Raw genomic sequence first — 22,497 nt, forward strand, 5'->3', positions numbered from 1 at the left:
TATTGGTTCTGTGTATAAGTTTGGAGTGTCGAAGGCGTAGTTTGATAAGCCTTTTGAGCCAGCCCTTGGAACGGGCTTTGTTTTTGTCACGAATAGCCACGATTTATCAAATAGAGAAATCCCAGCATACCCATTTTGAGTCATTCAAAAGAACTTGACACCCTCCTGACCCTCACCACCAAAGATCTGCGCCTTGCCCCGCTTAACAAGAACACTCAGCGAGCGCAGCATGACATCGGTATCCATGCCATGGAACTCTACAGAGACTGAATTAGCACAAGCACTTAATCATTCTCAAGCAAGAATGTAATCATACCCTGCGACATCGTCCCCTCACCCTGAATCAACTCATAAACCGTCAAAACCGACCCTCGCTGCCCAGTCCCCTCAACCCACTCAACCAACAAATCAGCCCACTCCTCAGGCCTCTTCCACCAGATCCACGCTACAGTCCGGGGTCCCTGGCCCTGAGCACTCCCCATAACCCCGGAAGAAGAACCACCGCCCGCATCAGGAATCCACTCCGCGCGCCTGCCACCACCGCCTTCTTCCTCGCTCTTAGTCATCCAGTCCACGACAGCGCGGGCTTCGCGGATATCGAGACGCTTGCGCAGAGTTGCGTTATGGAAGAGTGGGGATTCGACTGCTTCTATTAGGGAGAGGCGGTATTGGCGGTGGTGTCGGCACCAGGACTGGATTAGATCGGACCATTTCCTCAGCTGGTCCTGGCGGGTTGTTGTGTTTGGTTGCGGGGTGAAGAAGGGGGGCCAGTTGTGTTCTCGGGGGAAGGGGAAGGGGAGGGTCATTGCGAAGGGAGTAAGTATGGAGAGAGAGAGAGAGAGAGAGAGAGAGAGAGAGAGAATAAAGAATGAAGAACAAGTTGCAGAGGACAATAAGCAGTAAAGGTAGAGAGGTCTTGGAGAAAGGTGGAGCCAATCGGAGCGGGGAATGATTTTCTCAATTTTGCTTCTTCATCTTCGACTTCACTCACTCTTCACTCGACATTCGCAATGGCCGAACAAGTCCCAACAAAGCGCCAAAAGCGCGAGGAATACCGTCGCGGTATCCAAGCCCAGCAAGATTCCACCGAAGATGGCTCCGTCGTCAAGATGCCACAGAAGAAATTCTTCCGCCAGCGCGCGCATGCGAATCCCTTCTCGGACCACAACCTGGACTAGTATGTCTCCTCTTTCGCATGCCAATTTGCAGCTGAAACATAGCCATGGGATCCGGGAGCTTTATTCGCGAACATATACCCCGGCATGCGATCATGACGTGAGCTGAGAGCTAACCAATTTAACCTCAATAGCCCTATCAGCCCCGCGCATATGGATTGGTCTTCCCACTACCCTGCATATGTGGACCCGGATACCTCCAAGACGAATCTGAGCGGTGCTCGCCAATTGACTAAGAATGTCGAGGTGGTGGATATCGGCTGTGGGTTCGGTGGATTGCTGGTTGGACTGGCGCCTTTGCTGCCAGATACCCTGATGGTTGGTGAGTATTACAAGGCAATCAAATAAATTGCCTCTCCCAATTACACAGCTTCCATCCCAAAGAAGCACCCAAAATCAAAGCCCCCAAGATCAAAGCTAATAAACCCACAGGCATGGAAATCCGCACCCAAGTGCTCGAGTACCTCACATCTCGCATCCACGCCCTACGCGCCCAGCAACAAAACCTAAAGAACAAATCCGCCAACCCAGCCCCAACAGAAGCATCCACCGAATCAACCACAGAAGCCGAAACAGGCTCCGACAGCAAAGCCCCCGCCACAGACGACGACATAGGCACAACGAAGATCTTCCCCGGAAACTTCGAAAACATCGCCGCAATCCGTAGCAACACGATGAAATTCCTGCCCAACTTCTTTGGCCGCCATCAACTCTCCAAGATCTTCATCTGTTTCCCAGACCCGCACTTCAAAGCGCGTAAGCATAAAGCGCGCATTATTTCTGAGTCCCTGAATGCCGAGTACGCTTATGCCCTCCGGCCTGGTGGTTTGTTGTACACTATTACCGACGTGGAGGAGTATCACCATTGGGTTCTGAGGCATTTCCTGCGACAGCCTGAGGATGCGACGAAAGGCAAGGGTGAGGGTGAGACGGGTTCGGATTATAAGGCTGAGGCGGTTCATGCGCCGGGCATTAAGGATATGTGGGAGCGGGTCTCGGATGCGGATCTTGCGGCTGATCCTTGCGTGCGTGTTATGCAGTTTGAGACTGAGGAGTCGAAGAAGGTTACGAGGAATAACGGCAAGAAGTTTGTTGCTGTTTTCAGGCGCTTGGCTGATCCTGAGTGGCCTTCTTCTTGAGGAAGTGGGGGATGGAGAGTGGGAAGTATGTGTGAGAGTCCCTGTATTTAGAATCATTGATGTCAATTCAATGATGGCCGGAAAAAAGCGGTGTTTGGGGCGTTTTATTTAATCCAACTTTCAAGATGCATTGCAAATATATCAATCATACTCCAACTTCGTGCTAACAGTCTTCGCTTGCTAAAATGAAACAAATCTCCCAAAGTTAAAAAAAGGTCGAGGAGAATACACGCCGAGAAATTAAGTGAATGCAACAAGGAAACACCAAAATCAAGCGTGAACCTATCATAAAACAGTCGTCTCGTTAAAACATGGTGGTCCTAGCCAGCAGTAGATGACGCGGAGATCTTAACGCATTCTAGGCGCCTTCAAACGAATAGCTTCGCATCTCTCACAGATAGCCAATTGCACAGGGCCACCAATGATACGGCCCTTAGCCGTGCGCTTTGGTTCGCCTTCACGGACGAAGAAGCGGCCCTCGGGTCCAAACCCGTCGCCACATTCGTGGCAGTTGAAGCAGCGCTCGTGCCATTGTCCGCCAATTGCGGTGATGACAACCTCGTCCATGACATGCTGCTTGCAGCCCAGGCAGCGGGGTGCGGTTCGGCGCGAGTGGCATTGGAGACACCAAGCGAAGCCGTCCTTTTCAACAAAGGGGGTCTGGGAGTTGAAGGGCTGTTGAGAAATGTTAGTCATAGTTATCCAAAGATCGGGGAAAGAAAGGATCTGGAAACATACATCGCCGCACTCGGCGCAGAAGAAGTGGCCAACATGCCATTCAGCACCGCATGCCACAACAACTTCTCCTTCAATAGGTGTCTTGCAGCTTTTGCATCGTGGGCTGAACAGCTCGTGAAAATCGAGGTGGCAGTAGAACCGTGGCACGCGGGCCTCATGGTCGTTGGCTTCTGTTGCCAGTCTTTCATCTCTGCTGGACTCGGGTTCTTGGTAAAAGGCCACACATTCGAGGGCAGTGTGGCAGTGGAAGCAAGTAAAGCACTCTGGGTGGAATCGGCATCCACCAGCAGTCACAATCTTGCCGGAAATCGGGTGGGAGCACAGTTCACAGCTTGCAGTCGGGACACCCGACCGTGTGTACGGCGAATGCCAACGGTTTTGCAGTTCAGTTCCCGGCTGTCTGGGGAATCCCTGCTTGGTCGGGCTGGTTCTGGTCGGCTGAGGCATGGGCCTTGTCGGCTTGTTTTGCTGTTGGTTGGGTGCTTCTATTTCAGAGATGGTTGGTACTTTGATGTCCGGGACGTTGATGACGGGGATAGGAGGCGCCTCGGTAACTTCGATCGAAGGCGCCGAGACCTCAATGGCCGGTGCCGACACTTCAATAACGGGTGCGCGCTCAGGCTTTGGTTGGTCGCTTGGCTTCCAGGTTTGGTCAAAGCTGACGATCGGGCGTCCAACTCGATCACTGACAGCTGAAGGCATAGGCAGCTTCTCACTGCGGTCACCTCGTCTCTTGCTAGTGGCCGCGCGGATATCGTCACTCCGTATCTCTCTTCCATCTTTGGTCGGAACGGGTTGAGGTTCTTCGGGGGGCGGAGTGGCTTCGTCATTTCGTGTGTAGCCAGCATTGCGTGACTGACTGGGAGGGTTCTTGTGGATTTCGAAACGTGATATCTTATCCAACACAGGTGTGCTGCTGTTGCCTCTGTTCTGCAACCAGGGAAGAGGTTTGGGGTTGCGTCCAAGGGCATTCCGAGGTTTATTTCTCAGGGCTGACGAGTCGGATCTGGAAAACTCGGGCTTCTCTTCCTCCTTTTGAGTACCGACGGGCTCTTCATATATTTGGTCGTTGGGATTTCTAAAGATACCCTTAGACGAATCACCGCTGACAGTCCGTCCTCTCGGGGCTGCAATTTCCTCAGGGACTGGGGGCTCCTCGCCAGGCAATTTAAAGTTAACCTTGAGATTTTTCTTCGTGGGCCCGGCCAGTGAGGATCGCTTTCGGAGTGACTCGGGGCTGCGTTGACCATCTGAAGAACCACTCGAGCCTGTCGACTGGCTGAATCTATGGGTTGAGTCGTGGCCTCGTGAACCGTTCCGGACGGGACTCTGGCTACGCCTGTTGGCATCGGGGTTATGATACGGCGCGTAGGGGTTCTTGAAAGCGACACCGGGGTTTTGATGCATCCATACCAGCTCAGTTGCCTCATCTTGGGCGGCTTGGTGGACATGAACGTCGTCGTGTATATCCATTTCCTGCAAAGCATTCCGTAGTGACCGTGCCTCTTCCTTCTCGTGCCGCCGTTGGCCATTCTCACGATATGAAGGCGCTGGAGATGCTGGGACCGTATGAGTGTGAATCTGTGCCGGGAACACGTTCTTTCGAATCGAGTGCGTGCGGGGCTCCTGGGCTAACGGACGGCCCATTGCGCCGCTACCTGGAACATGGGAGGCTGCTCGGCGATGGGACATTGCACTTTCGGAACGCGGTTGGTCCTTGATGTCGTCTTCAATTGGTGAACGCATTGAAAGGGCCGAGGTTGCTCTCGCAGGAAGGCTACCTGGTATATCCGTCGTCGATGCCGCTGATTTGCCTGGGTATGGGCGAGATCCCGTCGGACGCGCTGGACGGTTTGCCCTCAGGTCCTTCAAGTATGTTGCTGTTGAGACGCGTATCAGCTCCGACCGGTGACGCGACCGGATGCCCACTCACCAACTTGATCATTGGACATGAAGGATGGACCGGGAGGGGAGACCTTCCGTTGAGTAGTATGTCTGTGCATGGTCTAATTGATTGCAAGGATGTGTTGAGGTAGCATTGGAATACAAAATAAGCTACAGGATCGAGGACAAATGGGACTAAGATGAGAACAGCCTAGTCGATCTATGATTGACGGTCTGAGTTGGCGTCATATGAGTTGTTCATCTACCCCCCACTCCCCAAACAAACATCGTCGCGAGGCAACGCGATGACTCATCCACTTTGGGCTAGGGCTTAGGGCTTGACCACGTGGTGATAGCTCTGGCAGTGTACGACATCAGTATAGATCAAGGATTAGATCTCTCATCTAAATAACCTCTACAATGCATATACAGTAACTCTGGACTCATCCCCCACTAAACAACCATCGCTCCAATCCTAAGACCCTCTCGGCTCTCCGCATCGGCTTCTCGGCACAGTCTACCCCACAGCCAAGTAACGCTGGGATCACCTTCAAAGGATATTCCCTGCAACCTGCCCTTCGGAAGCAAAGTAGTCACCGCTGCCATATCTCAACGGTCTAGGTCCTTTTGATTGGTCCAATTTCGCCGAATCCCTGCAGGTGACAAACCACGAGGGACCCCGGACATCTTTCCTCGATCCGAAAAGGCAAAGCGTCCTCAAATTCGGCATATAGTCCGATGCCGCTAATTATTCTTACCACTGAATCCATTCTCATTTTCTTCGTTGTTAAATTTTTGGCATATTTTCCGTTTCCTCAACACCCTCGATGTCTTGACGAAAGCGGACATCTGGTTTCCGGCCCATGTTCAGAACTCGACCACCGTAGAGGAGATCCATAGGCCATATTTGGATCCCATCCGTTATGGCAGATAATGCGCCAATTGATATCATCCGCTCACACCAAGACGATTTGGATCGAGAGAGTGCAAAACAAGAACAAAGGCTGAATCCTCGGTCGGAACGGCCAGCCGAGGTCAACGAAGATGAGAAATACAAGCGTGATGTACCCCCAGATGGTGGCTATGGCTGGGTCTGTGTCGCCTGTGTCTTCTGGATCAATGCACATACTTGGGGTATCAACAGCGTAAGTCAACTGACGTATTCTTCGCTCTCCAGTCGCTAACTCCAACATCTAGAGTTACGGTGTCTTCCTCAGCTACTACCTCTCACACAACGTATTCCCAAACACATCAGCCCTATCATACGCCTTCACAGGCGGCCTGAGTATCTCTTGCGCTCTTCTAGTGGCACCACTAGCCACTCATCTCATCCATATATGGGGTACACGATTCGTGCTAAACCTAGGCGTCTTCTTTGAAACGCTCTCTCTAATCGGCTCCTCATTCGCAACCCAGAAATGGCACATTTTCCTCAGTCAGGGTGTCTGTTTTGGCTGGGGTATGGGGTTTCTCTTTGTAGGCAGCGTCGGCATCGCCCCGCAGTGGTTCGAGAAGCGTCGCAGTGTAGCCATGGGCATCACGGCAGCCGGGTCTGGACTTGGTGGTCTGATATACTCGCTTTCAGTTGGTGCTATTATCCCGCGCTACGGGCTGGGCTGGGCTTTCCGTATTCTGGGCATTATTTCTTGTGTCGTGAATCTGGTTTGCTGCAATCTTCTCCGAGACCGCAATAAGGCTGTTGGCAGTCGGTTCACGGCTTTCCATTTACCTCTTCTGAGCCGTCCTGAGTTCTTGCTTTTCTTGGGATGGGGTGTTTTCAGTATGCTGGGGTATGTGGCACTGTTGTTCAGTGTTGCTAACTTTGCTCTCTCTGTTGGTCTGTCCTCGCATCAGGGGAGTATTGTCTCCGCTTTGCTCAATCTTGGGCAGGGTCTTGGTCGTCCGTTTGTTGGCATGTTCAGTGATCGACTTGGTCGAATCAACATTGCCACTTTCTTGACTTTCCTCTGCGGATTGTTTTGTCTCGTCATCTGGATCTTTGCTGATAATATGGGCGTGGTTTGTTTCTTCGCTGTCTTGGTTGGCACCGTTGCAGGCACATACTGGGCCACGGTCTCCCCTGTTCTTGCAGAGATCATCGGCATCAGAGATCTCCCCTCTGGGCTGAGCATTACCTGGCTCACGCTTGTTCCGCCATGCACCGTCTCCGAAGCTATTGCCCTCGAACTGCGCAGCCATGTTACTGGCGGCGGTACTTCCTATCTGCGGGTTCAGATCTTCACCGGATTTATGTATGTCGGTGCCTCCTTGTGCTTGTGGGTTGTCCGTGGTTGGAAGGTTGGCGAGTTGGAGCGTGCAGAAAAACGTGATACCCAGACACGCGAGACTCCGTTAACTGAGAATAATGGTCGGAGTGAGAAGCAAGACCGCCCTGCAACTGTCTCCTCGGCCTCTACAACAGGGGTGCAAGATATCCAGCTGTGGACTCCAGTAAGCTTGGTGCGCCGGATGGTTGCCTTCAAGCGCGTTTAAAATCATATAACCAAAGCGCAGAAACATCTATGGATGACATATATAAAGTGGAGGCCTACCTTACTTTCCAACACCCCGTCGGAACAACCTACTGGTAAAACGCGACAGTTACTATATAGGACGTACCTATACAGGCGACTCCGGCTTCGAACCTGGCAATTGTCACCGTTAGAACTCGGTGGGGTATCTTCTTGGTTGTCGTCCCCATCTAGTTGATCGATCGGGATGGCTACTGTGTCACTCTGCCTACCTAGGTCATCGCCTGCCTAGTTCATCGAGATGACGATGCTCTTAGGATCCGGGTGGCCTCTCTACCATATGTGTCTACCTCTACTGTATTGATATTCTCTCTGCGATAGCCTGATACCAAGATCCATGACAACGCGCATGATATCAAAACATACCGATACACGAATCTATTGAGAAAAAAAAATGCAAAAGTAAACAATTATCCGTCATTCATTTGAGTGTAACACCATTTTGGTAAAAGATTTAATCTACATAAGTAATTTGTAGTTCATGGCTTATGCCTCAATAACCATGATCCGGACTCTTCTCTTGCCGGCACCACGACCCTCTTCCTTGACGGAGCTGACATTGACACGAACACGCTGGAAGAGTTCGACGGTGACACCCCGTTCCTTCTCTGGGTGGCCCTTCTCGCCCACGCGAAGAGTGTATTCCTCGCTATCGAAGTCAGTGGTGCGGTGGGGTGCGAGCTCTCGTCTTTCGGCGACGGAACGAGATCCAGATTCACCGGGCAGGACGAAGTCCTCCAGACGAACAACACCTTCAATGCCGAAGCGGGGAACAAAGATGACGACACCGTTCTCGAATACACGCATAACATAGCCATCTTCCTCGATACCGGAATCTTTGCCAGCAGCAGCGACCTTCTCGCCACGGGCCTTAAGAGCCTGACCAACGTAGTATTCGATGCTAGCACGGCCGGCAAACTGTGCATTGCGGTGACGAACGTTGATGTTACGGCAAATATCTTCCAGCTTGCTGCGAGTGCTGACACCCTCGATAACAGCGTGTCCATCCTCGCCTTCATACCCAATGGCAGAAGCCAGTTGTCGGTGGACGAGCAGATCGGCATAACGACGAATGGGTGAAGTGAAGTGAGTGTAGATGGGCGAGGCAAGACCATAATGGCGGAACTCGGATTCGGCGTGTGCACCTGCGCAGAAGTACTCGGCAGAGGTCATGCAACGAGTCGCCAAGATACGGACAAGGGTATTAAAGAAGGGGTTCTCGGGGTCGACACAGCGGTCCAAGGAGTCAGCCAAAGCTCTTGAGCTGGAGACATCGAGTTCCATGTTTCGCTTTTTCGACAGTTGGTTGGTGAGGTCCTCGAAATTCTGCGGTGGGGGAGTGGCGTGTCGGCGTAGCAACGCAGTCTGGGAGAAGGCTTCGTAGATCTTAGAGCCGACAGTGATGTTGGCGAGAAGCATGAACTCTTCGACCAAGCTGTTGGTCTCGAGCATAGCCTTAGTCTTGACGTCCGTCAAAGGGTCGCCCACTTCATCACCTTCGGTCTCGATGCGAACTTCAGGGGAGGCAAGGTTCAGAGCACCAGCATCCATACGCTTCTGGCGGAGAACCTTGGAGAATTTCAAGAGATTGCGCATGCTTTCGGTGAGCTCGTCCTTCTGCGACTTATCGTCGATACGCAACTGGGCTTGTTCGTAACTGAACGCTTCCCGGGAGCGAATAACAGATTTAGTGAAGTTCGAAGACACGATCTCGGCATCGGGAGTCATCTCCCACAGAACTGAGAAGGCATATCGTTCAACGTAGGGTTTGAGGGAGCACAGGTCCGTACCAAGAAGATGCGGAAGCATATCGATACGCTTGTCCACGAGATAAACGGTAGTTCCGCGAACACTGGCCTCAAGATCCATTGGGTTGTTCGGCTTGACGAAATGGGACACATCTGCGATGTGGACGCCAACTTCAAAGTTTCCATTCGGTAGTTGACGCGCGTGGAGTGCGTCGTCAATATCCTGACAGCCGGGAGGATCAATGCTGCAAATCAGCAAGTCACGAAGATCTCTCCGGCCATTCCAACCCTTGTCCTCCTTCGACGCGGGAACCTTCCAATCGTGTCCTTCAGATGGGAGACAGTCAAGGACGGACTTGGGGAATGGCTTGTACTGCACGTCATATTCAAGCAGCAGAGCCTCGGTTTCGGCGCCCTTAGTTTCAAGCTCGCCCAGGGATCGAATGAAGTGGCCGGTGGGGTATCGAGAATCCCGATCCCAAGCATCGATGGTGACGAGAATACGCTGACCGAGCAGATCGCCAGCTTGTCTAGTTCGTACTCTGATCTTTGGAATTCGCTTGTCCATCGGCAGTAAGAAAACATTTTGTTGTCGCCGACCTGATGCAGCCTGGGAGCCGGTGGAACCCGAGTCAACGTGACCAACGTATTGGCGCCAGCTGCGCTTGATAACACCAACGACCTTGGCAGTGGGTTGAGGCTTGCCTTCTGCGTTCTTGCCGTGGGCCTTCTTGACCTCTTCCTGGAGAGCTTTGCGTTCTTTGTCCGTTACCACAGCCTCGTTTTCTTCACTATCCGGGTTGTCGTTCCGGGTCACAGCCTCCTCGTCCATGATCTTGGTCGAGGGGCTTTTCCACTGGTCTTGTGGCAAGATTTCAACCACAACAGAGTCACCTGAGATGGCGCGGTTGCTGTTGTCGCGGCCCAAAATGAGAAGCGGCTTATCAAAAGCGGCAGTCTTGACGGAGCCTTCCAGATAGTTGTAGGGCGAGACGTTGTAAATACCTTGATGCAATGTCCCTGCGCGCAGTCCAGTCGTGAGTTTGGACATGGAAAAGTACTCCGGGTAGAAAAGGTCTCCCCGAGATGCCTCCTTTGCATCCCGCGCATCCTTTGAGTCACTGATCATGTCTAAAAGAAGCTCTGAACCATCCAGACCAGTGACGTAGTCGGATAGCGACAAGGCTGTAATGTTCTCTTCCTTCGCCTTCCGAAGATTCTCCTTGTCATCAGTGATGACCACAATTGCTGGCATTGTCTTCTCTTTCTTGGCCTTCTTTGCGGACTGTTGCAGATGGTATCCATACCAGCTGGCTACCGTGCGCACAGCGCGATCATTCCTGTCATTGATAGTTTCCTCCGGGCCTCTCCGAACATGAGTCTCACGGCGAAACTCATTGAAGAAGAGGTAATAGCGCTTCTCGTCTGACTTGATCAAAGCTAGAAGACGATTGTAGAGCGGTAGTGATCGGTTTCTCAACTCCTCGAGGACGGTCTGAAGAATGATCACATCGTAGAAAGCACCAGTGTGCTCAAAAAGATCCATTCCATTGAGCAGCGCATTCGTATCGGGAAGAAGGTAGTGGCCTCGAGGGAATGCCTTCGTACCGGCGGGGCGATCGGATAGGATGAACGGCGCAACTGTTTCGCATTAGTCAATCGGTTCACCACCAGCATACACATTGAGTCTTACTGTTTCCATTGGCATCAGCGGGCGCGATCTTGGGGCATTGCGAGCAGAGCTTCGAAGAGCAAGGAATGTCTTCTCTCAAATAAAGCTCGCGAACAATCTTTTGCACTTTCCCACTTCTTGTGGACCTCACAAAGACCTTGCTGGTGACGTTTGCGGCCTGCGGGTTGGTAGAGGTGTCTCTCCGTAAGCTCTTCATGGTGATAGAAATCTGCCTTCCGAGACAGTGGCTCAGTCAAAACTCGTGAAATATTGGAGGTGAGAGAGTCTTTGCGGAAAAGGTTATCGGTGGAACGCGATAGCTGAGTCAGCGCATATCAACGTCGAGGTTCCTGCCCTATAACGCTTGCAAAAGCGTTCGAAATTCGAATGTCTTGGATCATGGCGGTATTCGAGTTAAAGTCCTGCCCAGATATCTCTCTATGGTATGTTTATTAATAAAAAAGCGTCATAGGATTCCTGTAGGAGAGGTCTTGTCGGATCACGTGGTCCTTGTACGATAAGGCGTGACTCGATCGACTGTCAACATCATCTGCTTGCTACAACAAACTCCTTTCCTTAAAAAAGGATCCATATCACGAGCCTTCAAACTAGTAAATATGGTTCTTGCAGTATGTTTACCATCAGTCGGGTGTGAGACCAGATTGCTGACCAAGTTGATCTTGAGATAGGCCGTGGGGCAGCTCTGCTCAACTGCCAACATAACGTCAAATCTAGCTCAATGCCAAGTCCTGATTCAAAAGGCAGCAGCAGCAGGCGCTAAGGTAGATTTTGATATATTGTTCTGTCACGTTTCTTACAATTGACTCAAGTGCTAGGTGCTGTTTCTTCCCGAGGCCTCGGACTATATCGCATCTTCGCCAGAGCAATCTTATTCCCTCGCCAAATCTCGAGAGTGCGCCGACTTCGTTTCAGCTTTACAGAAAGATGCCGAGAGACAGAACTTGCATATCAATGTCGGGATCCATGAAATAGCTTCTGATACCAGACTCAAGAATTCATTGATCTGGATTGATAACAAGGGAGCCATCACCCAGAACTACCAGAAGATTCACCTTTTTGATGTCGATATCAAGGATGGTCCAACCCTCAAAGAGAGCGCGTAAGTTCTTTTGCAGAGGTCAAACGATTGATATATAGTTCGCTAACTGCTTGAAGGAACGTCCAGCCGGGGCAACAGATCCCCAAGCCATTTGATACACCTATCGGGCGTGTTGGTCTAAGTATTTGTTTCGATGTTAGTACTATCCTCGCATATATCCATTACGCGGGCTTCTGCGGTTCAGCTTTCTAATTATGTACGCCTGGAATTTGCAGTTACGATTTCCAGAGATCAGTCTAGCATTAAGGCGACAGAATGCCGAAGTCATTACATATCCATCAGCATTTACGGTCCCGACTGGGAAGGCCCATTGGGAATCCTTGCTACGAGCAAGAGCTATTGAGACTCAGTCATACGTGATAGCAGCTGCTCAGGCAGGCCCGCACAATGAGAAAAGACGAAGCTATGGTCACTCGATCATTGTCAATCCGTGGGGTGAAGTTGTAGCTAAGCTGGGAGATGAGCATCAGGAGCCACAAATTGCGACAGCCGACGTTGACCTTGATCTTGTGGCGAAGATTCGGCGAGAAATGCCGTTGCTTCGAAGAAACGATCTCTACCCGGAATTCTGAGAGCTTCACATGAGCAATCAGACAATTGTCACTCAAGGAATGCTCCTCAGAATAACGTTTTTATCCGAAAGCTTTCATTTCGTTCGTAACTAGAAGTTCTCATGATTTACCGGGTGCGAATTACAAGCAGATATGTTATCAGAGCACATATACCAACTTGACGAAAAACAATGGAGAAAGTACCAAGTAGGGAACAAACGAAAATGAATGAGCATGCAAAAAACCTGTCTAAAAACGAGACCGGAACATCATATCTGCCATCGTAGGTAGTACAGGCGTAAACCGAAGGTGTTCTTTTCCGATCTCTATATGTACAGCGTACAGATTCAGCATTTATTTCTTGACCTTGTCGGGGTCCTCCAGAATACCCTCGGCCTCCAGTCTCCGACGGGCCTCCTCAAGAGCCCATGTTTGTATGCTATCGCAATTGTCAATAATCCGACTATGAGACGAATCTACCTGCGCCGACGCGCTAGGTAGCGGTAAGATTGTACTTACGAAGTGTCAGGCTTGAAGACATATGCGACACCAGCAACCAAGATGCTTCCAATGAATCCGTAGTACCAAATGTTCTCCCAGCCTTCCTTCTCGTATTTCTGGCCGGGCTTCAGACCGAACAGATAGCCGGTGGGAGGGTCATAGTGGTCGCCATGGTCCGCGCCGCCACGGACAACGGACCGGGTTGAGAAAGCCTGGGCCGTCTGAGGCTGGCGCAGCAGGCAGCGCGCGCGGAGCATGTGGGTGATTGGCCGGGCAGGCATGTTGAGGACGGGGGTGAGAGAGTCGAGGGGCGATCGCAGGACACGGGTGCGTGATTAAATCGGTCTGATAGACACGGGCGAGGGTAGTCGCCTTGTCAATTCGGGTGGCAAGGACAATCTCAATTGATGTTGTGCCTCTTGCAGGGAAGTGGAGGGGTGTTTCGGCGTTGATGTTGAAGCCGTAAAAGGCCGGAAGCTGTTCAGTCATGGCACTAGTCCGCTTTGGGTGATTTTCCTGTCCGCCTTTACACCCGATAATTCAGGCATTATTGTGCCTTAAAAGCAGGGTGTCAACACTTGACGCGCGACGCGTGCTTATCGCATCTTACCCCATGCTGCCAGGGTGCTGCACTCACCACTCGATTCGAAGTCTCCGTGTACAAGCAAGTGGCATCGTACATACCATCTGCATCAGTATGTTTTTCCCAGGCCTAGTGCTGTCTTCCTTTCTAACATTGTTCTTCTAAAGCTTCCAGCGGAATGTATCCTTACCATTTTTGAACGCGTCATTGGATATTTCTAAACCGAGGCAATGGCAACAAACAATTCATACCCAATTTCGTCGAATTCACGAACAAAGTTAAATGCCTTTCGCTACAAAGACGAAGACGACAAGACAAGCAAAGACGAGGCGAAACCAGTCCATGGGAACAAGGAAAACCAGAAATCGTGGTCCAACGGGGTGGTAGATCCGATGCAGACGTCACCGGACCAAGGCAATGCTCCGGCTCCTCAAGCACAAGCACCAAAGTCAGAAGCCCAAGAAGCAAAACCGATCAAGGAATGCCCTCAGACTCCGGGAAACAGGATACCTCTGGCGGATTTGATTAGCAATGCTGAGGATTCTTTCGACCCCGCTCCAGGTCCAGACGTGACCCCAGTTGAGCATGTCATTTGGCAGCATGTCCCTGCCAGCTCAAACCCAGATAACTCGTCACAGACGCCATCAGGGCGTCGAAGGAAGCGACGACTCAGCTCTTCTCCAACCGGTTCTCCTTCAATTGAGAAATCTAAAAAGCACCCAAAGGAGCCTCTCGATCTGCAGTCAATACAAGCGCTATTTAAAACACCCCAACACGACATGGCAGCTGAGTTGTGGAACAACTATGTGGATAAAAACATGGTCGATAATGCCGAAGATCTTCCGCCGCCTCGTCTGGCAAATCTTCTCTCCTCTTCACCTCAGACGCCTGGCTCGGGCAGGGCAAGTCGAGACTCCTCAGGACTGAGACGTTCGATCAGTTGTGCGGCTGAATTTCCCACATCACGGGCAAAGAGACGACGCTTCAATAGACAAGATGGTGGTGCTAATCGCGGCATATTTCAGCGAACGAGCAGCAATGTTCTGGAATCTGGAAAACCCAAGGCCTCGAGGATCAACTATCTTATGGAGAAGATCGAGAAATCAATACACCTGGCGCCCGTCGACACAAATCCACCTGGCTCCTCGCCTCTTCGGCAGCACATGGATGCGCGAAGGTGTCGTTCGTCTTCTCCAACAAAGGATCGCAAAGCTCTCGAAGATGTTGCAGAAACCAATGAATCCCCATGTGCTGCACCAATTGATAAAGGGAGACCTAATCAACGGCCCGTGCTTCAAGAATCGTCTTCAGACTTCGGAGACGATGATCTTGATCAAGATCTCATTGACTTGGCTGATGCTTCAGCGGATCCATTTGTTGATGCAGTGCGACCATCAAACGAGTTTGATTCTCTAGGATCCTCAGACTGGGCCGCTCTCGCTGCTGAAAAATCACGCTCTTGGCAGCCAAAGGAGAATTCAGTACTCGATAGCAAACCTTCTACCTCTCACAAACTTACGAATAATGAACTAAAACGCGATGAATTCGACGATTTTGATGACGACTATGATGATCTGCCGGACAACTTGCAGGAAATCCTTGCAAAATGTGATAAAAAGCCGGACCAGCCCAAGGCGGCTAAGACCGCCACTGGCGAACCACTCCTCAAGAACTTAGATGCGACGAATGCTCCCGTGGGTGCCGTGTCTGGCAAGTTCCCTGCCACTACGGGTGTCAAAGCTGAGGCGGCATCATCTGATGATGAATTTGACGATGACTTCGATTTGGAAGCTATCGAGCAGACTATGAAGCAGGCAGGGGAAGGTAAACCGGCTCATGTTTGTCGCTCTTAGTGTGTTTATTTTCTATATATATGCTAAGACATGAACAAATTAGAACCTTAAAGATCGACAATCTATCAAACGTTATCAAGTCATTGATATTACGGACGGCACATATGTGAATCCAAAAGGACGTACTCAGCCAGAGCAGGTCTGATACCTTGCCCTTTTCCAGATCTAGATCTCGCCGCTGACCTTAAGAACAGGTGTTGCTAGTTGAAGAGGAGAAAAGACGAGACCGCAAGGTCATCTTTTTGCGAGAAACATGGTTCGACACTCCTTGCACCAAGGACTCATACATCCATCTGGTCGGAGACTTTAACGCTACCGGCCAGTGCATAGTGGACAACTCCAACAATATGGTTATCCTTCATCCAGATCATCTTATCTCTGCGACGGTTGTGGCAGACTCGGTCGAGTGCCAGCGACGAGCTGTTCTCCAGGATCGAGTCAAAGTCATCGCAGCACTCGAGCGACCGCAAGCATTCGGTGTGTTCTTTCACGAGATCTTCCAAGAAGCTCTGAAATTGAATCAATGGGATATGGATTCGATGAAATCTTTGGCCGAAACTGTCATGGGGAGACACGTTGAAGATCTGTACTCAATTCAGATGAGTATACCCGAAGCTGTTGAATATCTCATGAGCAAAATGCCTGGTGTTCTTGCTTGGGCAGATGCCTTCCTTCATCTGAAGCCGCAGGTATGTCTCGCAAAGGTCTCGATAGGCTACAACTCCTACTAACCCAAATAACAGGCTAATTCTATTGTCGAAGACCGCAATAGTTCCAAGCTCAACCTAAGCATCAACAAGCTACTTGAGGTGGAGGAGCATATCTGGTCTCCGATGTACGGTCTCAAAGGAAACATCGATGCGACGGTGCAAGTCGCTTGTCGCGAGCAGGGAATTGAGAAAAACCTGGTTGTTCCTCTGGAACTAAAGACCGGACGGAGAGATACGAACCAGGCACACAGGGCTCAGACAGCCCTTTACACCCTGCTCCTGTCTGATCGATATGGTAAGTCGTTAAACGCGCGCAATAACTTGCCCTCGACTATTTGCTAAATGCTGTTGCAGATCTCGATGTTACCTTTGGGCTACTTTACTACCTTGAGGTGTCAAGAACACTCAGCATCCGTGGTATCCGACATGAACTTCTTCAAATGCTCCAGGTACGAAATCACCTGGCGGGCTATATCCGCGAAAGAGATCATCTTCCACCGATGCTGAAGAAGGCACGCCAATGTAGCAGGTGTTATGCGAAGACCCCTTGCCTCATCTACCACAAACTCGCTGAGGATGGCGATGGTGAGACCAGCGGACTGGCGGAGGATTTTGATGCGTCTGTTGGTCATCTGAACAACGGTGATCGTGACTTCTTCCGGAAGTGGGATGGACTTCTTACCAAAGAAGAAGGAAACCTGGTGAAGTTCCGACGGGAACTTTGGACATTGTTGAGTCACGAGCGTGAAGCTCTCGGTCGATGTTTCGGTGATGTCGTTCTTGATACCAAGTCTCCTTACGAGGAAAACACTGGTACGAAGATCAATCGCTACCACTATACATTCCACAAAAGACACCCGTCTCCCGGTTTCTCTTTTACAGAATCACAAATCTCTATTGGTGAGCCGATTGTTGTTTCCGACGAAAAGGGCCACTTTGCCCTCGCGAACGGATATGTGGTGCAAGCCAGTTTCTCGCACATAAAGGTTGCAGTTGATCGGAAACTTCACAATGCAAGATCACGGACAGCTGGATTCGATGCTGTTACAAACCAATCATTCAAGGGCATCATGGAGATCGGGGCAAAAGAACCCGCTGTTCTCGAAGATCCGGATGAGCAAGTTGTTTACCGAATCGACAAAGACGAGTTCAGCAACGGCATGGCCATTGTTCGAAACAATCTTATCTGCATGATGGACAAAGACTTGTTCCAAGCAAAACACATGCGTCGACTCATCATTGAAGGGGAAACCCCTGCTTTCAAGACGACGTCATCTGCATACCCGATCTCGGATCCTGGGAGCCTCAACGTTGATCAAAGGCAAGCTATTGACAAAGTTATGAGTGCCAAAGACTATGCTCTCGTCCTTGGAATGCCCGGGACTGGAAAGACGACCACCATTTCTCACATTATTCGGGCCCTTGTTGCACAGGGGAAGAGCGTTCTCCTCACGTCTTACACGCATACTGCAGTCGACAACATTCTGTTGAAGATCCGAGATGACAACATCCGCGTCCTGCGTATCGGTGCCACCGCCAAGATTCATCCAGATGTCCAAGGCTTTGCGGATCTTGCCGCAGTCCCGAAATCAACCATCGAAGAACTCAAGGATTCATATGAGAAGCCGCAGGTCGTGGCCACTACATGCCTAGGAGTCAACCACAACATCTTCAACCAGCGCATCTTCGACTATTGCATTGTCGATGAGGCTTCGCAAATCACGCTCCCGGTTTGCCTGGGCCCGATTCGAATGGCAAGGACTTTCATCCTCGTCGGCGATCACTACCAATTGCCGCCCCTAGTGCAGAACAAGGCAGCTCAAGAAGGAGGCCTGGACGTTAGTCTTTTCAAACTGCTGTCAGACGCGCAACCAGACTCTGTCGTCAACCTTGAGCATCAGTACCGCATGTGTGAAGAGATCATGTTGCTCTCTAACACACTTATCTACTCGGGTCGTCTCAAATGCGGCACACCCCAGGTAGCTGCCCGGTCCTTGGATCTACCCAACATCAATGCCCTCGATCAATTCCATGCCAAGGACTTCGGCCATTCCCCATCGCAGAAGGATATCTGTCTGGGCACCCCCCATGCCTCCTGCTGGCTACGAGACGTCCTCTCACCGTCAGCAAAAACCCGCCTAGTCAACACCGACCCCATCGGCCCAGCAGCCCTCGAAATAGCACAGGGCAACCGAGTCGTGAACCACATGGAAGTATTCCTCTGTGCGCAACTCGTCGAGTCATTCATCGCCTGTGGCATTCCCGCCCGAAACATCGGCGTCATAACCTTCTACCGAAGCCAACTCTCGCTCCTCCGCCAAAGTCTACGCCGACACATCCCCGACCTGGAAATGCACACAACCGACAAATTCCAAGGCCGAGACAAAGAAGTCATAATCCTAAGCTGCGTCCGCAGCAACACCGAAAACAACGTCGGCGAGCTCCTCCGCGACTGGCGCCGCGTCAACGTCGCCTTCACCCGGGCCCAGACCAAACTTCTCGTCGTCGGCAGCAGATCCACCCTCCGTGACGGTAACGACCTCCTCTGCAAATACGTCCGTCTGGTCGAAAGCAAGGGCTGGGTCTACAATCTACCCAGTGCAGCACTGGACAAGCACGTCTTCCCATCCTACGCCACACACTCGCAATTCATGTCCCCGGGTGCTCCTGGCTCCACAAAGAGCCAGAAAGCGAAAACGAGCCCAACACATGCGAAAAAGACTCCCGCTTCTCGTTCTCCGCGTGAACCACTCAGTCCACTCGGTTCCCGGCAACAGGGCAAGGGCCTACGGAAACCTGCGAAGACGGGCGCTAAGTTGTTCAATGGGACTGATGTTGTTGGGAATCGGCCTATCCTCCAGGATATTGTGAACGACCTCACGGGCTAGCGCTAGCACAGCGCCTGTACATCATGTATCACGACATTTGTTTCTACCACCATCAATACGAATCGAATCGGGGTGTTGTCATTCTTATTTTGCGCGGCTTGGATATCCGCTGGCGCAGCTATTGTCATAGTATCTTGGTGTTTGGAATTGGCTGATAAACTATTGGGCATCCTGTATATTTGTATTTCTGGCTTTTCTTTCCATTTGGCATACTTCGGCCTGTTGGTTTAGGCTTTCGAATGTGAATCTGATTGTTCACGTTCGATTCATTTCTTCCGTTGTAGTGCTTCGGTATTGTCTCAATTGACCCTTCTAGTGTTCCTTCAACTAACCTATATGAGGTGTGCCTTCTTTGGCAGTCTGTCCGTAGCGTATAGCGCTCATGTAGTCCTGTTTTGGTCTAGTCATCACCAATTTCCAAGGAGGTCAGACCCAATGGTCGGTCTAGTGTGTTCCTCCAAAATTTGCCGTTTAGTGCATTTCGGTCCGATATGTAGATTGCTAGGCTGGTAGAGCCGCAGTGGAGGGATATGTGCTGTTAGTTCAGCTTGTTGTTGATCGCATCCGATTGTTGACTTGCGTTGTGAGGTGGACTGAGTAGGACTGCTTTTAAGGGTGCTATGCATCCGGCTGCGAGAATGTTAGTAGGAGACTTCGTGCTGTCTAGAGACACTCGCTCACTCTTTGCTTCGTCTCGTGAGAGAACAGAGGAAGGTCGAATCTGGGGCAGAGGTGGTATTGGACCAGCGAGGCTTTGGAAGGAAACTGGCAGTTTAGGGAATGGGAAAACGAAACACCCTACGTAAGAGCAAAGAACAAATATCTGAAAGTCTACGTCGAAAGATATAAAACGGGTAAAAATGTATTGGGCAAGCAGGCGACAAATGTCCCTAATGATCCTATGGAGACACCGCATCTGCGGTCGAAAGTCCCGTAAACTTTCCGTGCGCATTAAACCTCGCATCTCAAAGAACAAACCCTCATAATAGCAGAAGTCACCATGTTCCATCCTCCTCATAAAAAATAGCAAAAAACACCATTCATCAATGTTCCATTCTCATCATGATAGCAAAAACACACCCTGTTTCATTCCTCGAGGGCAAGTCGCGCTTTCTTGCTGTGAGGTCCGTTCAAGTAGATCCTTTCCTTTCTCTTGGTGTCTGGGACGAACCATCGGCCATGGTTATCAGGGTTGGCCACAAAGCTTTCGGGCACGACTTTGTCCACAAACTCAAAGCTCCTCTTGCTGGAAGGTGCCGGAGAAATGAGCTGCATGCGATCGATAGGCAAATTGTGGCTGGCTCCATGGTGGAATAATGAAGCAGAAACGGCAGGTTGATACTGCTGCGCAGTAGGGAGAGTGAGATAAGCAGCCTGGCCTTGAGGAACAGTCTGCAGTTGCTGATTTGGATATGGGGTACCATAAGCCGGCCCGGCTAGACGAGCGACCCGTATTGGTGGAGTGACCTGTACCTGCTGGGCCGGGTAGACCAACTGAGGCAATTGGGGTGACAGGCTTGACTGGGACAGCTGATTCAACTGAGGTGCTTGGATCGGCTGGAACAAGCGGGGCGACTGCTGGTGTTGCTGTTGCTGGCGGATCTGGTTCTGGTGCCGTAAGTACCGTAGGTGCTGCTCATGCGTCATCTGTTGCTGAGCCGAGTGGAGTGTCTGGGACGACCGAGACAGCTGCCGGCGGGCATGCTCCTGGCGGGCTTGTTGCTCGTGGGCCAGTTGCAATTGTTGTAGGTGTATTTTGTGATCCATTTGCTGTTGAGGTGACACCAGGTACTGATGCTGCTGGTTGGCCAATTGCATATTGTATAGGTGCTGTTCGTGTTCCGTCTTGCGCGGATCAGACATGAATGTCTGAATCGACTGGTGAGCCCGTTGTTGGCGGGCCAGTCGCAAATGCTCTAGGTGACTTTCGTCTTCCGTCAGTTGCCGAGACGCCTGGAATGTCTGCATCGACTGAGGCAGCTGCTTGCGAGCCTTTTGCTGGCGGGCCTGTTGCAGATGCTGTAGGTAATGATCGCGCTCCGGCTCTTTCCTAGCCGACTGGGACGACTGCATCAACTGGGGCAATTGGGTTGCCTGGGGCAGCTGGGTGAAGTGGGTTGTCTGTTGATATTGCTGCTGGTGGCGACCCTGGTTCAGGTGCTGCTCACGATCGATCTGTTCCTTACAGAGGCTGTTTTGGAGCTTCTGGTTCATACGCTTCAAGTGCTGCTGTTGGTTCCCATAGACGTTCTGCTGTCCCAAGTATTTTTCCTCGTATAGCTGGTGTTGTGCCTCGATAGACATTGGTGTGATGGGATTGAGTGAAACTTTCTGAGGAGCCTCTTGGGGGGTCTTGAAGACAACATCATTGACCGATGCTGGAGGAGTAGGTGCGATCCTGCGAAGCACTCGAGGTGAGGAGCTCGTCGGGGTGGGGTATCGCTTTGGGGTCTTCGCTCGAGGCCTGCGCTGAGCAGGTGTCCTCTTTTGTGGTGCGTTTTGTGTGCGTTTTGTTGTGCCATTAGCAGGCTCACTGGCAACCGAAGCATGCGCTTTCGCATTCGGTACGAAAATTGCCCTCTTTGTCTCACCCACCTGAGTGACGTCGCCGATTTGAGCAGGCAGGTTGGGCGGGCTGTCAGTTAGATCAATTGAGCCGATAGAGTAGGGTGGAGTTATGATCGTGGATCGATTGATGGCTTGGGACGAGGAGGTAGGTGCAGCGTCTAGGGTTGTGTGCGCCATTGGGACTGAATCATGGGCTATTTCTGGAGTTGGGGTGGACAGATCGACGATTGGGGGATCAGAAGTTGGATTTGAGTCGGTGGCTCTGACCAAGCTGGTGGAAGAGGGCTCCGGGCTTGTGCTTGCGATTGGAATGGATGCCTCAGCGGAAGTATGGCCAGCAGTTGTAGAGGAGCTGTCTGTGTCCAGTGAAGCGAGGACAGCTGTCACGGCGGCTTCAGTGTCGTTCAGGAGTGCAATGAGCTCAAGGTCGAAGGTAGTGTTGTAAAACTCCTGTGCGGCGACTGGGTCGCAAAGATATGGGATATCCTCGCAGAAGTGGCTTGGAAGGACAGTGGGATCGGTAAAAGACGTGTCAGAGGTGGGAGACATGGAGGAGCTGAGCTCGAAGTGATCGGTAGTAGGTCGGGAAAGAACGGGCTCCCGATTTCTGGCAGCAGGAACGATGGGAGTAGGAAAAGGCCAGTTCCAGTTGACATGACCGTTCAGGGGCGACTCAAGTGATGCTTTGTAAACGAGAGTATCATTGAGTCCAGCTTTCGCTCCAGCTTGATTGCGCTTATCGCTCAGGACGAAGTCGAAGATGTTCTTCGCATGGGTTTGGTCAGAAGAACGCATGATGGATAAATGACGGGATGAATCATGAAAGGTGAAAGGAA

At 51.2% G+C, this 22,497-nt stretch overlaps 9 protein-coding genes across 9 annotated transcripts; 4 read left to right on the forward strand and 5 right to left on the reverse strand.

The window, feature by feature from the left end:
• Window positions 1-144: 144 nt before the first annotated feature.
• On the reverse strand, window positions 145-806 carry PENARI_c031G05351 (ESCRT-II subunit protein VPS25; the record flags this gene model as incomplete). The annotated part of the gene is made up of 2 exons (XM_022636477.1): window positions 145-257; window positions 317-806. The coding sequence occupies 2 exons, from the start codon at window positions 804-806 to the stop codon at window positions 145-147; spliced, it is 603 nt and encodes a 200-aa protein (XP_022483685.1).
• Window positions 807-1,010: 204 nt separating this feature from the next.
• Window positions 1,011-2,314, forward strand: trm8 (tRNA (guanine46-N7)-methyltransferase; the record flags this gene model as incomplete). Its single annotated transcript, XM_022636507.1, has 3 exons — window positions 1,011-1,177; window positions 1,310-1,497; window positions 1,608-2,314. 3 exons carry the CDS (start codon window positions 1,011-1,013, stop codon window positions 2,312-2,314), a joined length of 1,062 nt encoding a protein of 353 aa, XP_022483620.1.
• A 348-nt stretch (window positions 2,315-2,662) lies between these two features.
• On the reverse strand, window positions 2,663-5,004 carry PENARI_c031G10374 (LIM domain protein; the record flags this gene model as incomplete). Its single annotated transcript, XM_022636513.1, has 3 exons — window positions 2,663-2,989; window positions 3,053-4,932; window positions 4,986-5,004. The coding sequence occupies 3 exons, from the start codon at window positions 5,002-5,004 to the stop codon at window positions 2,663-2,665; spliced, it is 2,226 nt and encodes a 741-aa protein (XP_022483675.1).
• Window positions 5,005-5,859: 855 nt separating this feature from the next.
• Window positions 5,860-7,429, forward strand: PENARI_c031G05790 (MCT family MFS transporter; the record flags this gene model as incomplete). The annotated part of the gene is made up of 2 exons (XM_022636483.1): window positions 5,860-6,081; window positions 6,134-7,429. The coding sequence occupies 2 exons, from the start codon at window positions 5,860-5,862 to the stop codon at window positions 7,427-7,429; spliced, it is 1,518 nt and encodes a 505-aa protein (XP_022483697.1).
• Window positions 7,430-7,953: 524 nt separating this feature from the next.
• Window positions 7,954-11,104, reverse strand: PENARI_c031G03039 (exosome catalytic subunit DIS3; the record flags this gene model as incomplete). Its single annotated transcript, XM_022636458.1, has 2 exons — window positions 7,954-10,856; window positions 10,909-11,104. The coding sequence occupies 2 exons, from the start codon at window positions 11,102-11,104 to the stop codon at window positions 7,954-7,956; spliced, it is 3,099 nt and encodes a 1,032-aa protein (XP_022483672.1).
• Window positions 11,105-11,504: 400 nt separating this feature from the next.
• Window positions 11,505-12,579, forward strand: PENARI_c031G12165 (carbon-nitrogen hydrolase family protein; the record flags this gene model as incomplete). Its single annotated transcript, XM_022636525.1, has 5 exons — window positions 11,505-11,516; window positions 11,577-11,669; window positions 11,724-12,007; window positions 12,064-12,142; window positions 12,223-12,579. 5 exons carry the CDS (start codon window positions 11,505-11,507, stop codon window positions 12,577-12,579), a joined length of 825 nt encoding a protein of 274 aa, XP_022483671.1.
• Window positions 12,580-12,912: 333 nt separating this feature from the next.
• On the reverse strand, window positions 12,913-13,340 carry PENARI_c031G07684 (uncharacterized protein; the record flags this gene model as incomplete). Its single annotated transcript, XM_022636494.1, has 2 exons — window positions 12,913-12,997; window positions 13,078-13,340. The coding sequence occupies 2 exons, from the start codon at window positions 13,338-13,340 to the stop codon at window positions 12,913-12,915; spliced, it is 348 nt and encodes a 115-aa protein (XP_022483670.1).
• A 532-nt stretch (window positions 13,341-13,872) lies between these two features.
• PENARI_c031G03285 (bifunctional ATP-dependent DNA helicase/ssDNA endodeoxyribonuclease DNA2) lies at window positions 13,873-19,093 on the forward strand (the record flags this gene model as incomplete). The annotated part of the gene is made up of 5 exons (XM_022636460.1): window positions 13,873-15,480; window positions 15,539-15,634; window positions 15,690-16,184; window positions 16,239-16,500; window positions 16,560-19,093. The coding sequence occupies 5 exons, from the start codon at window positions 13,873-13,875 to the stop codon at window positions 19,091-19,093; spliced, it is 4,995 nt and encodes a 1,664-aa protein (XP_022483658.1).
• Window positions 19,094-20,179: 1,086 nt separating this feature from the next.
• PENARI_c031G01259 (uncharacterized protein) lies at window positions 20,180-22,456 on the reverse strand (the record flags this gene model as incomplete). Its single annotated transcript, XM_022636447.1, has 1 exon — window positions 20,180-22,456. The coding sequence occupies one exon, from the start codon at window positions 22,454-22,456 to the stop codon at window positions 20,180-20,182; it is 2,277 nt and encodes a 758-aa protein (XP_022483691.1).
• Window positions 22,457-22,497: the final 41 nt, after the last annotated feature.

Source organism: Penicillium arizonense, assembly GCF_001773325.1.
Source record: "Penicillium arizonense strain CBS 141311 chromosome Unknown PENARI_contig031, whole genome shotgun sequence".
NCBI classification, from domain to species: domain Eukaryota; kingdom Fungi; phylum Ascomycota; class Eurotiomycetes; order Eurotiales; family Aspergillaceae; genus Penicillium; species Penicillium arizonense.